This window comes from Oryx dammah, unplaced genomic scaffold, assembly GCF_014754425.2.
Source record: "Oryx dammah isolate SB20612 unplaced genomic scaffold, SCBI_Odam_1.1 HiC_scaffold_11229, whole genome shotgun sequence".
NCBI lineage: Eukaryota > Metazoa > Chordata > Mammalia > Artiodactyla > Bovidae > Oryx > Oryx dammah.
In genome coordinates, this window is record NW_024080622.1 from 1473165 (window position 1) to 1491341 (window position 18177).

At 39.3% G+C, this 18177-nt stretch overlaps 1 protein-coding gene across 1 annotated transcript in view; it reads right to left on the reverse strand.

Annotated features, from left to right (window-relative positions):
* LOC120861143 (protein O-mannosyl-transferase TMTC1) overlaps positions 1-18177 on the reverse strand; it is a 302613-nt gene that overhangs the window by 15426 nt on the left and 269010 nt on the right. The window contains exon 14 of the mRNA XM_040236782.1: positions 1577-1679. Within this exon, the coding sequence (XP_040092716.1) occupies positions 1577-1679 (103 nt within the window). The remainder of the gene's footprint in view (positions 1-1576; positions 1680-18177) is intronic.

Genomic DNA, 18177 nt, shown 5'->3' on the forward strand with positions numbered 1-18177 from the left:
CCAGGCTACCCCGTCCCTGGGATTCTCCAGGCAAGAACACTGGAGTGGGTTGCCATTTCCTTCTCCAATGCACGAAAGTGAAAAGTCAAAGTGAAGTCGCTCAGTCGTGTCCGACCCTCAGCAACCCCATGGACTGCAGCCTACCAGGCTTCTCCATCCATGGGATTTTCCAGGCAAGAGTACTGGAGAGGGGTGCCATTGCCTTCTCCGTCTTGGGATTTAAGTGATATTAAAAAATATTATCACTTTATAGATATAGATGCAGAAGTGCAAAGAAATTAAGAAACTCAACAAAAATCCCAGGGCAAGTGAGGATAAAGGCCAGAACTAGAATCAAGTCCTTCTGGTCTGATGAGATTCCCCAAAGAACCTTCCTTGTGAAATTATATGTAAGTGAATGAATTGTGGAAGGGTCTAAAATTCTACATGGTGTGTTTACTTGCACAGACATCTTCCCAAGTCTATCTTCTTTGAATGCAAGTTTGACCAGGAGGTGCCAAAAAAAACCTCTGCATGTGTAAGGGTCTATGTATAGGTCACAGGTGAGAGGGAGAATAATACCAGTACAAAAGCATGAATATAGTGGGAGTGTGGAAAGGTATACAGTGGTTAGATTTGGGGGTTGGGGTGGGATATTTTGTTGTTGAAGGAAGAGGGCTAGATCAGGCCAACAGGCTAGATCTCTTATTCTTTTTCTGTAAAATTTTTGATACCTAATTTATTATTATGTTGCTAAGGAACCAGCAGGTGGCACCATGAAACAATTTTGTTTTACAAGCAAAAATAAGGGATGTTTCCTACGTTTATCAGAATGTAAATTTATGTCCTATGGAACAGAAGAGCTTCAAATATCCTAGAAAATAAAAACCCTCTTGAGCATTTCATATCGACAAAATAATTAAAATTGAATTTGATTGCAGGGAAGGTAGTCTAATAGTTAATGAGAACAAAGTGGTGTTTTTGTATTAAATTCAAGTATCTTTTCATCCTTTCTAAGTATTCAACACACGCCAACAGTATGTGGGAGTGCAAACCATAAAGAAAACAGAATCCCTGCCCAGTAAAGTTTTACATTAAATGAGACAAAGCAAGTATATTTTATATAGCACCTGTTCTATAAGACTATATCAATTATAATGGAACAGTTCCTTAGTATCACATAAGGAACAATGAAATAATTCTAGAGACTTTTAAATCAGCTGTAGAAAAGTATTTACCATCTGCCAGTAAATTGATTCAGAGGCAGTTTCTGCATCATGGTAGAGAACAGTTCATCATTATAGATTTATAAACTTGTATAAATGCTATTCAAAGGAGACAGCTACTCGTTAAACCATCAAGGCCACTTTCTGGCCACCTGGGAAGTTTTCCTGAATGATCTGATTATAAGAATGGGGCAGATTTTACCAAACTGAGACTGAAGATTTAGAAAACTGACAGCAAGTACAATGGGACTGTCAATGTGAGTTTCCTGCCAAGCCCAGTGAGTTCTACTTTTGAAGCATTATTTGGGTGGATTGCCACTTAGCTTGTTAGATAGTATTATCTCATCTCAACAGGTTCTCTTTAATCTCACCAGTATCAACTAGGAAAACTCCATAGTTGTTGTGTAAGTCTGAACTGTCTGGGCATTTCTTTATTCCAGCCAGGTATATTTCCTCAGCTTCTTTAAATCTCTCCTTAAAAAAAGAACAAAGAAAAATACATGAGAGAATTTTTTTTTAATCAGCAATAAACTGAATAACAGAAATAGGAAAAGCAGAAAATAACTTACTGAACATCTGCTATGCAATAGGCACCAAGATCAAACACTATTTACTTTGAGTTAAAGTCAGTGTCAACTGCATGGATATCAATGATATCATACTTGTGTTTAGTTCCTTCAGCACAAACCAGCTGATGTTTACTAAGAAGCAACATCTTGGATGTGAGAAGTGGACTATAAAGAAGGCTGAGCACAGAAGAATTGATGCTTTTGAACTGTGGTGTTGGAGAAGATTCTTGAGAGTCCCTTGGACTGCAAGGAGATCCAACCAGTCCATCCTAAAGGAGATCAGTCCTGAATATTCATTGGAGGGACTGATTTTCAAGCTGAAACTCCAATATTTTGGCCACCTGATGTGGAGAGCTGACTCATTTGAAAAGACCCTGATGCTGGGAAAGATTGAGGACAGGAGGAGAAGGGGATGACAGAGGAGGAGATGGTTGGATGGCATCACTGACACAATGGACATGGGTTTTGGTGGACTCCAGGAGTTGGTGATGGACAGGGAGGCCTGGTGTACTGCAGTTCATGGGGTCGCAAATAGTCAGACACGACTGAGTGACTGAACTGAACTGAACATCTGAAAGGATCTGCCCTACAGAAAAAGACTGAAAGTGGATGTTTGAATGGGATGCCTTCCATCCCAACAACCCTCTGGATGAAAACAGGTGATCCATTCATATAGGAATGTCTTCTGAGGTGGGTGATCTCACTGGGAGACAGGGTTATGGTGGCTGTTCAGTCGCTAAGTTGTGTCTGACTCTTTGTGACCCCATGGGCTGCAGCACGCCAGGCTTTCCTGTCCTCCACTATCTTCCAGAGTTTGCTCAAACTCATGGGAGGCCTGGCTATTTGTCTAACAGCTGCATTTGCATGGATAGCTCTCCTACCTGTACTGTATGATTTTGAGGGGAGAATTTTTTGAAGGAAGTGGGTGTGGAGGTTGATGCTGATTATGGGAGGGATTTGTGAGAGTTGGACTGTGAAGAAGGCTGAGCACCGAATTGCCGCTTTTGAACTGTGGTGTTGGAGAAGACTCTTGAGAGTCCCTTGGACTGCAAGGAGATCCAACCAGGCCATTCTGAAGGAGATCAGTCCTGGGTGTTCTTTGGAAGGAATGATGCTAAAGCTGAAACTCCAGTACTTTGGCCACCTCATGCGAAGAGTTGACTCATTGGAAAAGACTCTGATGCTGGGAGGGATTGGGGGCAGGAGGAGAAGTAGACGACCGAGGATGAGATGGCTGGATGGCATCACTGACTCGATGGGCACGAGTCTGAGTGAACTCTGGGAGTTGGTGATGGACAGGGAGGCCTGGTGTGCTGCGATTCATGGGGTCACAAAGAGTCGGACACGACTGAGCGACTGAACTGAACTGAACTTGCCTATCTTTTTTTAAAAAAAATTTCTATAGCTTACCAAACCATTTGTTACTTCCCTTATCACCCTCCACTATCCATCTCTGAGCTGCATCCTTCCAATAGGAATACAGGGTCCCTCAAAGGCACACCTGCAACTCCTCCCTTTGTGGCAAGGCCCACATCAATTGCCACAGCTTCAACAGATCTTCTTCCAGTTGCCTTGGTTTTCTACTCTAATGATCCACTTTAACACACTTCAGTAATTCTGAATTAGCTTTTAGGCACATTTTCCACAACCATCTGAGATTGTCATGTCACACTTTCTTTTATAATATAGAAGGTAATGGCTAATTAATGACTCAAAGCCACTCAGGTTCTAACAATAACTCACAAGTAAACCACTTCCTAGTACTGCTATGAATGTCAGGTGAAAGGCAATGGTTTGGCATAAAACACAGAGCAACTTTTCCTTTAGTGTGCTCTGATCATGGACACTGTCCATAATTTTATCAGAAGTTACTACTACTAAGCATTCAAACAGACACAGGAAAAGGGAATGACAGCACCATTTTTCTCAGACATGACACCTTAAGCTTGTGAGTAAAAATGCCCTGAGTACTGAACAAGAAGTCAAGATGTCTAAATCTGATTTGACACAGAAAGGCAAAGACACTTAACTCTTGGTAGAATGACCAATGCCATCTCTCTTAATCTACATACTTAAGTACCATTTAGGGAACAAGGTGTGGTTTAAATTTGGCAAATTTCTCTTATTTGAACTGCAAATCCATACTGCAGCAAAAATGGATTTCCATGTTTCTAAAAATGTGTTTTCTAATGGCTAAACTCAAAAGAATTGTCAAACTAAAACAAAAAAAACTCAAAGATGAATGAAAAATCTCAAGCTATTTCTTTTCAATCTATTGAAGAAAAAAAAAAAAACTTGATGAAGATATCACCCACTGTGTGTGTGCACGTTAAGTCGCTTCAGTCGTGTCTGACTCTTTGCCACCCTATGGAGTTAGCCTGCCAGGCTCCTCCAGAATCCATGGAATTCTCCAGGCAAGAATACTGGAGTGGATGCCGTGCCCTTCTCCAGGGGACCTTGCTGACCCAGGGGTCAAACCTTCATCTCTTAAATCTCCTGCATTGGCAGGTGGGTTCTTTACCACTAGTGCCACCTGGGAAGCCCCATCACCCACTGAAGGTCTCACAAATTGGTGAGTGTACATGTGTGTGTGTTAAATGGAGACAGGCAAGTCACAAATTACATAATATCCCAATTGAATTAATAGAGAATAGTATTGGATATTTACGCACTTGCCCATTCATTCAGCACATGTTTTCAGTAATTACTATAGAAAGCACAGCATAGTGATTAAGAACGGGGCTGCCATATGGAGGTGCCTCAAAAAAGTAAAAATAGACTTGCCGTATGATACAGCAATCCCACTCCTGTGCATATATCCAAACAAAGTATAATTTAAAAAGATACATGTACCCCTATGTTCATAGCAGCACTATTTACAATAGTCAAGACATGGAAACAACCTAAATGTCCATTGACAGACGAATGATAGAGAAGATGTGGTGTATTTATACAGTGGAATATTACTCAGCTATCAAAAAGAATGAAATAACACCATAATACCATTTGCAGCAATGTGGATGGACCTGGAGATTATCATACCAAGCAAAGTAAGTCAGAAAGAGAAAGACAAAATACCATATGACATCACTATAGTATGTGGAATATAAAATACAACACAAATGAGCGTAACTACAGAAAAGACACAGACTCACAGACATTGAGAACAGACTTGGTTGCCAAGGCAGGGGGAGGTGGGTAGGGGAGGAGAGGAGGAAAGGAATGGGAGTTTGGGGTTAGCAGAAGCAAACTATTATATATAGGATGGATAAACAACAAGGTCCTACTGTATAGCACAAAGAACTACATTCAATATCCCATGATAAACTAGAACAGAAAAGAATATAAAAAGGGAAATGTTTTTATATATAGAGAGAGAGGCTTCCCAGGTGGTCCTAGTGCTAAAGAACCTACCTGCCAATGCAGGATACATAAGAAACATGGATTTGATCCCTGGGTCAGGAATATCCCCTGGGCAACCCACTCCAGTGTTCTTGCCTGGGGAATCCCATGGACAGAGGAGCCTGGTGGGCTACAGTCCATAGGGTCACAAAGTATTGGAGATGACTGAAGTGACCTAGCACCCATGCGCATGCACGCACACACACACACACGCACACACACATGACTGAATCACTGTGCTATACAGCAGAAATTGATACAACATTGTAAATCAACTGTACATCAATAAAATTAGAAAAAAGAATTGGGCTGCCAGTGCTTGGCACATGGATTGGAATCCCAACCCCGCCATTTACTGTCCCTATGACTTTACTTCCCCTCTATGTTGCCAAGTGTAAAGGAATAACCTATTTCAGAAGGTTGTTCTGAAGATTAAGTGGATTAAAACAGTTGAAGCCCTCGGGACAATGCCTAGCAAGTAGCACTTTGTCATGTCAGCCTCTACCCTTATTACTACTACTAGGAGTAGTATTTGTTGAGCACGTTTAAATTCAGAGATGGCATTAGTATCAAACACTAACACTGGTCATAACAGAAGAAAATCTTGATTTTAAAGAAATGGTTACCCAGGTTCAGATTAGCCAGGGCATTGTTCCTCTGGCCTCTAAGAAATTGTTTACTGACCTCTGTATCAGAGATGATTAAAAAAAATTAAAAGGAAAAACATTCAGGTTACTTACTTTTTCTCATATAGGGTTAACTAAAGAGCTTTGATGGGAAATGCCACAGGGACCGGGTTGTAACACCTGATAAGGCCACAGTAACGATACCAGGGAACCTGGGCTCGAGATCGGTGCACTTACCTCTTTACTACCCTGATCACATTGAATTGTATTCCGTAGCTGTCTTTGAGCTCCTTAAATAGAAGCATTTTGTTTCAGTCCTCCCCAGGTCTTGGGCATCTGTCTCCCAGGGGTATAAGTAGTAGCACCACCCACGTGTCAAGTATATAGCAGAGACAGAAGAGTGGGTAACAGACAGTCCTACCCTCACAGACAAGACAGTGAGATTTGGGCAAGAGGGAGACACTGTGATGGCTGGGGACAGAGTCACAAAAGCAAGGTGCTTGGGAATCAAACAGGAGTGACACCCAGACTGGTGTTTAATAGATTCTCCAAATGCCAGGAAATGCAGGTTACCATTAACTCCAGCAACTGTATAATATGAAAATGTGCTCGAAAAAAATCTGTGCTATTTGAGATCTTAAAAATATCTTTATAACTAAACTGTGAGAGAGTTGAAAGATATTTTTCCTGAAAGGAATAAAATTGATGTCCTCATATTCTAAGTTGCTGAAGTCAAAAACAAGAGCTTTCAAGTGCCATTACTGTTGTGCCTGATTTAATTTTACTTTTTCCCCACACTCCTGGCTGCTCCAAAAAGGCAAAGAGATCACTTTTTCATCTAAAATCCATTTTTGGATTTATGAGCTGGGTCTCCACTAGAAATGCAATTTTCAAAGTCCAAAGAAGTAATGCGATTTAAAAGACCATCCATGTCTAGAGAAAGTAATCACATTCCTGTGCCTTTGGTATCCCCAAGGGCAGCCTCCAGACTCGGGTTCTATGAAAAATGTTTTCAATATCTGTCTTTCTTGTCCTTTCACTTGACTGTAAATTTCAAAGAATGATTAACTCCACTTATTAAAAAACGTAAAGGAACCACCAGTGCAGGAGAAAAATGCTTTCTAGGTATTTATTTAAAACAAATTTCACCTTCTCTGGAAGGGCAGTGCATTTATCTTCAAAAGCAGTATACTTAATCCCTCAAGTTCAATTTCATTTACCTCATCTGGCTAGATGTCCTGACCTAAGCTGATCACTCCTAGTCTCCACTGACTTGTGAGAGCCAGAGGAAATGAATATAAGCTATTTATAGGACAACTTTAATTAAAAATGTTTGTGACCCGGAGAATAGTTCTGACAAATAATATGGCCACCAGAGTCCCCAACCAACCACTGCCTCAGCATGAAATCAGCCTTCGAGGACAGTGGCTAAAAATGGGCAGTGTGCAGCCATGGGCCCCACTCCAAGGCTCAAAAGAATTTTCAGTGGGGTGGAAACCAAAGAGCCCGGGGGGAGAGATAAAATACTGTCAACATCTCCACACTGTACGTGCTGTAATTACCGACATGGCATGCTTTTCACCTCAACGAAGGGAAAGTGAGAAGTAGATCTGAAAATGGGCCTTTAGTCATTTACTCTCGGGCCAACTGATATGTCTGGAAAAGATTTCTTATAGTTCAAACTGCAGCAACCAGGAGAGCAAATGGACATGGGCTCAATGCAGCTATCTTCAAACTTCTGGTTTGCACTCTAAAACTTACTGAGGACCCCAAAGAGCTTGGTTTATATGATGTACATTTATGAACATTTACCACAACAGAAATGAAGCAGATATTTTTCTTTAATAAACTGATAATAAACTATATTTACTTAAAATAATAAACCAATATAACATATTCATAAGAAAATATATTTTTCCAAAGCAAAAAAAAATTAGTGAGAAGACTGATATTATTTTCTATTTTTCCAAGTAGTTTAAATAACTGGATTGATAGAAGATAGCTGGGTTCTTATATTTACTTTTATACTAATCTATTTCTGTATGTTTTTTAGCCGAAGTATGTGAAGGAATGTGGTCTCACACAGACATTCAGTTGGAAAGGGGAGAATATTTTCATATTCTTTTCATGACTGTGAATACATCACATAGCCTATAAAAAACTACTGTATACTTGGGAAATAATTAGAGTAAAAAAGGCAAATTACCTGTAACTATTATAAAAACTGCATAAACCTTCTTGGACCACAGGAGGCCTAGTCAACCCTTTGTGAACAGCTGCTCAATGAATGCCTGTAACATGTTCTTACTGTATGGCAGGTGTAGGTTGTGATATTCCAAAGTGGTGAAAGACCAACGGGGATGGAGCAGGAAGGGTGTGTGCTCTGATATCACGGCTGTGCATCTGGTCTGCTTCCCAGCCCTTTGACTCTGACCAACGATGTGTGCACACAGATCTGTCAGGGGTCTCCCCATTAGCCAAAGGACTATTTACCATTACAAGCCTGGCAAATGTAGGTAGGACCACTCGACATTTAAATTCATGTCAGTGACTTCTCCAGGCAGCTCTTTAAGACACAATGGCTCAGAACATAAAGCAGAGATGCCTCTTTTCTCACCCTCTCCTTTGCTTTTACTTTCTTTATTAAACAGTTCTTCCCCCATCAGTCACTGACATGGACGTTTATGAGAAAGGTGCTGGCAAAATTTAGATGTCTAATACTCTTTTGCATTTGACTGAAATGAATCAATTAACTTGGCATCCCTCCTCATCAAGGAATTTGGGTATTTCTAATCCTCAATTTTCTCCTCACCCAGCAGACTGTGATTGACATCACCCTGTGACAATTTAAGAAAGAAATGATGACTTTAAAGAGGAAATGCTAAGAATCATAAAAGCTAAAGAGAAAGTATGACAAATGTGACAGTGTGTAACAGTCGACAGACCAGGAAAAGGGTGGCCAAAGAAACCACCCCCACACCCCGCAAAAAAAAAAAAAAAAAAAAAGAGAAAGAGATACCAGGAAGAGTGGAAGGGGAGCTACATGTTCATGGAATTGCAGCTTTCCCATTTCCAAACGGTTCTCCTGTTCTTCTGTCGTCATTCTACGTACTTTCAGGCACACAACTTTGCTCCCCTAAGAGGAAGGAATCACACTGTTCCCACTGCACAGCCCTCACCTGGTCTAATTTCTATAGCCAGAAAACTTTTCCTAATGATTTTTTATCTCATTAATATCTATATGTTCTTAAGGTACCAAGCTGAATTTCACTCTTTGGGCAGTGATCCTCTCCCCAAACACCATACTCACATGAGATCAGGTCCCTGTGACCCTCTCACTGGTACTCTCTTTGCACATTTGTCACAACTGGGTGAGGTGTTGGGCAGAGGGTGGTAATTATTCCCCTAAGAGTATTCTTCTCTTTTAGACTCTAAGTTCTATGAGTTAAGACCCATACTTGCAACTTCTTCTAATACTTGGTGATACTTAAGTGCTCAATAAATAAGAATTGAACACTTAAATCGATGAATTATTATGTTAGGGTTCAGCTCAAGGTGACCTGACCATACATGCAATGGTATATGTGCCTGAATCTATCCCAAAGATGGCACTTGTCAAACAAGAGAAATCGACCTTATTTTTGATCTATACTTCTAATTTATATTTTATTGTTCCAATTTTCTTTCCATTCTTATATCAGTTAAAGTCATATCCCCAGACACTTAAAGAAACATATTTTAAGTGTTATCAAATTAATTAATTGAGTTTTTCCATAGGCTGGCAATAATTTACAGTGATAATGTTATAATTTACAGGATGATAATGTTAACTTCATTTCCTTTACTGATGTGCAATGCAAGCTATATAATCCATGGCAAGAGGAGGCTGGTTAAAAATGATGGTGGGCTTGTAAATGTTTACAACCCTATCTGTGAAGCTGGAGTATAGCCAGTTCTGAATGCTAATGAAGAACCAAAAGAGACTAGTAAGCCAGAGACCACTTAAACTTTGAACCTAAGAGTTTATTTTCTATTCTGTTTTCTTGACTTCTGTGCTGCAGTAGACACAGAGTGGCAACTTTCTTCTGCATCCTTTTAGGTATTTAACATCTATGACAACCCACCCTGCTGGGTGTTGTCTATCGTTTTTCTTCTCCTTTTCCACATGGATACTTGTACTCCTAACCTCATTAACTACAGCCTATTACCACAGTCCAATCCTGGGACCCCAGCATCATATGCTGAAAGAGCAGTGGGAGAGGAGTCAAGTTACAGGCCCCATTCTTGGTCCTGACACTAGTTATCTGTATGACCTTGAGCAAACTTAATTCTGTGCACCTCATATTTCTATCTGCAAAATGAGGAGGTTTAACAGTTCTTTAAGGTTCCCCCGACACACTACTCTTCCATTTTCTCCTAAGATAAATTAGCTAACCATAATATAGATGCATTTACTTGAAGTCCTAAATCTATCTTTCCAGTCCTGATCTCTTGCACTGTCACCTGTCCACATGCTATTTCCATTTAAATGTTCCACTAACATTCAAGACAGAGGTTACAGACTGCTGGTGGTATTCTGTATTAGTACTGTTCTTTTAGAAACCATCTTAGGAATGCATCTCAAGAGTCATGAAATATGCAGATACACTTTGATATGGGAATACTTCTGGAAATCTATCATTAGGAAATGATCCAAAACACTGGATCATAAAGAAGAAAAAGTCACACACACACACAAGAACCTGAATGACCAATACTTAAGATATTATTATATAAATTATAATTCAGCATTTCATAAACTAGTAAGTAGGTATTAAAGTGGTATTTATGAAGATCATTTAACAGTATGAAAATATGTATAATTTATATATAACATAATAGCAAGTCAAAAGAATAGGATATAAATTACATGTGACTATTAAGCATGAAAACAAAAAATGCTAATTTGAAAAGATATTTCCACCTGTATGTTCACTGCAACATTATTTACAATAGCCAAGCTACAAAAAGTGTCCATTGATGGATGAATGGATAAATAAATGTGACACATACACACACACATATATGCACACATACACTGTAATACTATTCAGTCAAAAAAATACAAAATCTTTCCATTTGCAGCAACATGGATAGAACTTAAGGACATTATGCTAACTGAAATAAGTCAGAGAAAGATAAATGTTATATAATCTCACATATAAAAATCCCACAGAAAACAAAAACATGAATCATATTCCATGACTTCAGAATATACTACATCACTGCAGTAATCAAAACAGTATGGTACTGGCACAAAAAGAGTCACACAGGTCAATGGAACAGAGTAGAGAGTTCATAAATAAACTTATGCACTTACGATCAATTATCTACAACAAAGTCGGCAAGAATATACAGTGGAGAAAAACAACCTCTTCAATAAATGTTGCTGGGAAAACTAGACAGCTACATGTAAAAGAATGAAATCAGAACATTCTCCAATATGTACAAAAATAAACTCAAAATGGGTAAGACCTAAATATAAGACCACAAATCATAAAACTCCAGAGGAAATATAGTTAGCACACTCTTTGATATAAATCATAGCACAATTTTTTTTGGATCTGTGTCCTACAGCAAAGGAAATAGAAGCAAAAATAAACAATGGTAACCTAATTAAACTTAAAAGCTTTTGTATGGCAAAAGAAACCATTGACAAAACAAAAAGACAGCTTTCTGAATGGGAGAAAATATTTGCAAATGACATGATTGATAAGGAGTTAATTTCCAAAATATATAAAGAGCTCATACAACTCAATATCAAAACAAACAAACAAAAATGTAATTGAAAAATGGGCAGAAGCCCTGAATAGATATTCTCCCAAAGAGGAGATGCAGGTGGCTTCTCAGGTGGTGCTAGTGGTAAAGTTCTCAAAAACTAAAAATAGAACTATCATATGACCCAGCAATTCAATTCCTGATTATATATCCAAAAAACCCCAAAACACCATTTTGAGAAGATACATGCACTCTAATATCATAGCAGCATTATTTCCAACAGCCAAGATATGGACTCAATCTAAGTGTTCATCAACCAATAAATGGATAAATAATATATTATATTAATATATCTACATCTATATCTATCTATCAAAATGGAATACTACACAGCCATACAAAAGAATGAAACTTTGCCATTTGCAACAACATAGAGGGTATTATGTTCAGTGAAATAAATCAGAGAAAGACAAATACTGTATGATATCACTTATATGTGGAACTGGGCTTCCCTAGATGGCATCACCAACTCGATGGACCTGAGTTTGAGTGAACTCCGGGAGTTGGTGATGGACAGGGAGGCCTGGCATGCTGCGATTCATGGGGTCGCAAAGAGTCAAACACGACTGAGCTGAACTGAGTGGCTCAGATGATAAAGAATCTGCTAGCAATGCAGGAGACTTGGGCTCAATTCCTGGGTAGGGAAGATCTCCTGGAGTGGGAATGGCTACCCACTCCAGTTCTTGCCTTGAGAATTCCATGGACAGAGGAGCCTGATAGGTTACAGTCCATAGGGTTGCAAAGAGTCGGACACGAAGAGTCGGACATGACTGAGTGACTAACACTTTCACTTCACTTTCATATGTAGAATTTCAAAAATGCAACAAACTAGTGAATATAACAAAAACGAAACAGACTCATAGATAGAACAACCAGTGGTTATCAGTAGGGAGAAAGAAGGGGGGATGGGCAATATAGGGGCAGGGGATTAAGACATGCAAACTATTATGTATGAAATAAGTTACAAGGATATATTCTACAATACAGGGAATACAGCCAATTTTTATAATAACTATAAATACAGCATAATCTTTAGAACTGTGAATCAGTATATTGTACACCTGTAACATATAATATCATATATCAACTATATTTCAATTAAAAAAATGTAAAAAAAAAAACCTGGCCCAAGTTCATAGATACAGAAAATAAATTCCCAGAGGCAGGAGAAAGTGGTCTTTGCAACCCCATGGTCTGTAGCCTGCCAGGCTCCTCTGTCCACGGAATTCTCCAGGCAAGAATACTGGTGTGGGCAGCTGTTCCCTCTTCCAAGAGATCTTCCCAACCCAGGAATAGAATCCAGGTCTCCTGCATTGCAGGCGGATTCTTTGCCATCTGAGCCACCAGGGAAGCCCAAGAACACTGGAGTGGGTAGCTTATCCCTTCACCAGTGGATCTTCCCAACCCAGGAATCAAACTCTTTACCAGCTGAGTTACCAGAAAAGCCCAATAATATCATATATCAACTATATTTCAGTTAAATATTAAAAAAAAAAAAACAGACCACCAAGATCATAAGCACAGAGAATAGATTCCCAGAGGCAGGGGAAAGGGGTGGATAAAATCTGTGAAGGGGGTCAAAAGACACAAACTTTCACTTATAAGGTGATTAAGTCCTAGGGATGTAATGTATAGTATGGTGAGCATACTTAATGACACTGTCTTGCATCGAGAGTAAATCTTAAAAGTTCTTATCACACACAAAAAATTTTGTAACTATGTATGGTCCTGAACTTATTGTGATAATCATTTTGTAAGATATACAAATATTGTATCATTAATTATATTGTATATCTGAAACAAATATGTTTATTATGCATGCATGCATGTTAGGTCACTTTAGTTGTGCCCAACTCTTTGCAACCCTATGGACTGTAGCCCACTAGACTCCTCTGTCTGTGGATTTCTCCAGGCAAGAATACTGGAGTGGCAAACTGGTGCTATGTAACAACCTAGAGGGGTGGGATACCCAAGAGGGAGGGGACATAGGTGTACCTATGATTGATTTATGTTGATGTTTGCCAGAAACCAACACAATATGCTAAAGCAATTATTCTTCAATTAAAAATAAATAAATTTGACCAAAAAATAAAATAACTGTAGTTAAAGTTTTAAATAAAAAAGAATATTGGAGTGGGTTGCCATACCCTCCTTCAGGGGATCTTCCCAACCCAGGGACTGAACCCATGTTTCTTACTCTCCTGCAGGTCGGTTCTTTAGCACTAGTGCCACCTGGGAAGCCCCCAATATCTCAATTATACCTCCACTGGAAAAAGTCAGTATATTAAAAAGAACTGCAGTATATTAAAAATGGTAATATTTGTTGTTTCCAGATACTAGGGGTGAAAGGTGAATTTTATTTTCTTTGATCTTTCCATGTTTTCCATTAGGTTTTAATATTATTAGTGTAATTTTATTTCTTCTGTTTTGGAAATCTTGCTTCTCCTTGGTTTCCCCACAGCTCTCATTGGCCATATACCTTCTAAGTCCCTTACATGCTCTGCTCTGGAGTTTTTAATTTTCTAATATTTGTCTCTTTCAGCCTTCAGATGCACACAGTTTGTAAGTACAAAAGGTTTCTTCTTCCACAATAGAGTTTATCCATTCCCACACCATCTTCCTGAAACATGGCTCTCTATGCATTTAAAAGCCTTCTCCAAAATGCTGCCATATTTCTACAATGTTTAAAACACTTTCTTCAGACACCTAACTTTCTTCCTATTATATATCACTTTCAAATCTGTGCTCCACCATGGGCCTTAATATGCTCCTTCATATTAGGTGTTTTCAAATTATTGGCCTGCTTTACAGATTTTCTCTCTCAAATTCTCTATTATGTCCAAATAGATTTACTTGCTACCTTCAAGTTCCAACAGAATAAGGAGCACAGTGTTAGTTTCAGACAAAGTCTGAAACAGTTAATATCATTAATTTTAGGGTTTTATGCAATAGAAACATAGTCTCAAGCCAGGGAAGTATTTCTTATCCTCCTGAAACTACCAAACTATAATTGAAGAAACCAGTTCCATTTGGGAGCCATTTTGTCATAGAGAAAATGGGCAATCCAGACCCTATGTAAAGCACATGACCAGAAGGAAAGCATTTAGAAATCAGGGTAAACTAGAAACAAGTTTAGTATAGAAAAGAGTTGTTCAGAAAAATGACAAGGCGGTTGTGCTCATAAACCATAGAATATTACTCAGCCATGAAAAGGAACGCATTTGAGTCAGTTCTAATGAAGTGGATGGGTCAGTTCTAATGAGGTTCAAGAGGGAGGGGACATATGTGTACCTATGATTGGATTATGTTGATGTATGGCAGGAATCAACACAACATTGTAAAGCAATTACCTTCCAATTAAGAACAAAGAAATTTAAAAAACCCGAAATCTAAAAGCTGTGTTCAATAAGCTATCCCTTGGGCCCAGCCCAGGGGGAGCAAATCACAGGACTATTGATTTCAACTCCATACAGGAAAGGGTTCTCTATCATTGTGGGCCACCACGACCACAGTGAGCATGGGCTCGGCACGCGCACATATGGTGGTCCTGGAAGATGACCAGTAAAGTGACAGAACGGTGACCAGTGTGTTACAGGTTGACTATGGTTTGCTTTCTGGAATGCTGATTAATAAAGTTGTGCTATCAAGAAATGGATTTATTTGCTAACAAAGGATATGAGCTTGGTGCTTGTGCATCTGAAGCATTCTTTTATTAAATAATTCAAAGCATGAAGATAAGATGCTGAAAGTTAGAGAGCGAAAGCAATCCTGAGTTATGCCCAACAGCTACTCTCTCACGAGCTCTCTCTGATGTTAAAATCAATTGCCCAAAGGAGCAGAAGAACCTTTCAATCTTTCAATTACATTCTTCAAGTTCACAGTATTTTACATTTGAATGGAGAATAAGAAAGGGTGGCAAAAGATGTGATCTTTGTATGTAAGGAAAGGTCGTGGTCATAGTATAATTTGTTTTTTCTTAAAACTTATTTATAACTTTATGTGGCATGCCATAGTGTTATATCAGTTTGCCATTATGGTACTCAAAAATTGAATTTACCCCATAATTGATTTTAAATAAGGCATCTGACACTTTTAAAACATAACTGAGAGAGTGTATATATGTTGCCCTTTTTAAACATATATATATATGTATATATTAATACTATGTTTTACAGATATATATGTCTATGCTGCTAAGTCACTTCAGTCGTATCTGACTCTGTGTGACCCCAGAGATGGCAGCCCACCAGGCTCCCGTGTCCCTGGGATTCTCCAGGCAAGAACACTGGAGTGGGTTGCCATTTCCTTCTCCAATGCAGGAAAGTGAAAAGTGAAAGTGAAGTCGCTCAGTCGTGTCTGACTCTGCAACCCCATGGACTGCAGCCTCCCAGGCTCCTCCGTCCATGGGATTTTCCAGGCAAAAGTACTGGAGTGGGGTGCCATTGCCTTCTCCAATATATGTCTATAAAATTTGTTAACAGTAAGCTATTGATGAACGGACTAAAATTTCAGTGTCACCAAACATTGTCATCATTTTTAATAAAGTAACTTTTCATGAACTTGGAGTTCATCAATTTACAAAAGGAATACAACTTGAAACTTGGATATTTATTAAGGCAAATCGCTTTTCACAATATAACATGTTAATACTTTACTTGTATAGAAACAATAGCACTAATTGAAGTGAAACCTTAAGTTATTCATGAAAAAGTTCATCAGCACTTAGTTGACTTTAAAGGAGGTACTTTTAGACGCTCTTAAAATGTTAGAGCCATGAGAGTTAGGGAAGGTAATTTAGAGTAGTTATCAATTTTAGATTTGGAAACTGAGGCCCAGAGAGGTGGAACACTTCTCACTCAAGTTTGCACAGGTGTTACTAGGAAGTGGGGTCTAGAATAGGTACCTGGTTCACTGTCAAATTCTCCTAATTTGGGGAACTGACCCGGAAGTGCATGAAGTCCAGAGATGCTGCATGTATGCTTGCCTGGCTTGCATTATACAGTGAAGTATCCTGAGCCCATTCCAGTCCATTTCAGCTTGCTGATTCCTAGAATGTCGATGTTCACTCTTGCCATCTCCTGTTTGACCACTTCTAATTTGCCTTGATTCATGGACCTGACATTCCAGGTTCCTATGCAATATTGCTCTTTACAGCATCGGACCTTGCTTCTATCACCAGTTACATCCACAGCTGGGTATTGTTTTTGCTTTGGCTCCATCCCTTCATTCTTTCTGGAGTTATTTCTCCACTGATCTCCAGTAGCATACTGAGCACCTACCGACCTGGGGAGTTTCTATTCCATATCCTATCATTTTGCCTTTTCATACTGCTTTTCAGAAAGTGTGAAATTTGTCTCCTACCAACTTCCATTGGTACACATAAATTAGTTTCAGAAGTGTTAACCCACCTATCATGACAACAAATTGACGAACTAGATCACTATGTATGTTCCTTTTCTTCTAACTTTATCATTTCTGACCAAAATGCCTCAGATATGCAGATGACACCACCCTTATGGCAGAAAGTGAAGAGGAACTAAAAAGCCTCTTGATGAAAGTGAAAGAGGAGAGTGAAAAAGTTGGCTTAAAGCTCAATGTTCATAAAACGAAGATTATGGCATCCGGTCCCATCACTTCATGGTAAATAGATGGGGAAACAGTGCAAACAGTGTCAGACTTTATTTTGGGGGGCTCCAAAGTCACTGAAGATGGTGATTGCAGCCATGAAATTAAAAGCCACTTGCTCCTTGGAAGGAAAGTTATAACCAACCTAGATAGCATATTGAAAAGCAGAGACATTACTTTGCCGACTAAGGTCCGTCTAGTCAAGGCTATGGTTTTTCCTGTGGTCATGTGTGGATGTGAGAGTTGGACTGTGAAGAAGGCTGAGTGCCGAAGAATTGATGCTTTTGAACTGTGGTGTTGGAGAAGACTCTTGAGAGTCCCTTGGACTGCAAGGAGATCCAACCAGTCCGTTCTAAAGGAGATCAGCCCTGGGTGTTCTTTGGAAGGAATGATGCTAAAGTTGAAACTCCAGTACTTTGGCCACCTCATGCGAAGAGTTGACTCATTGGAAAAGACTCTGATGCTGGGAGGGATTAGGAGCAGGAGAAGGGGATGACAGAAGATGAGATGGCTGGACGGCATCACTGACTCAATGGACGTGAATTTGAGTGAACTCCAGGAGTTGGTGATGGACAGGGAGGCCTGGTGTGCTGCAATTCATGGGGTCGCAAAGAGTCGGATACCACTGAGTGACTGAACTGAACTGAACTGAACTGAACCCTGAGCCCTAGAGAAGCAGTATGCATAGAAAGACATGGCTTTTCTTAAAGAAACTTGCAGTCTTGTGAGGAAAAATAAACCTGATAAACTGTTTACATCATATAGTTCAGATATTAATTCAAGAAATAAAAATATGTGATTGGTTTGTGCACTGATGCATGTTCCTGAACATTTCATAAAAGCTCCAAGGAAATCTAACGCCCCATGAGATGGGGAGGTGGGCGAGTGTTGGGGGAGGAAGTGAAAGTTGAATTGAAAAATGAGGATGATTTA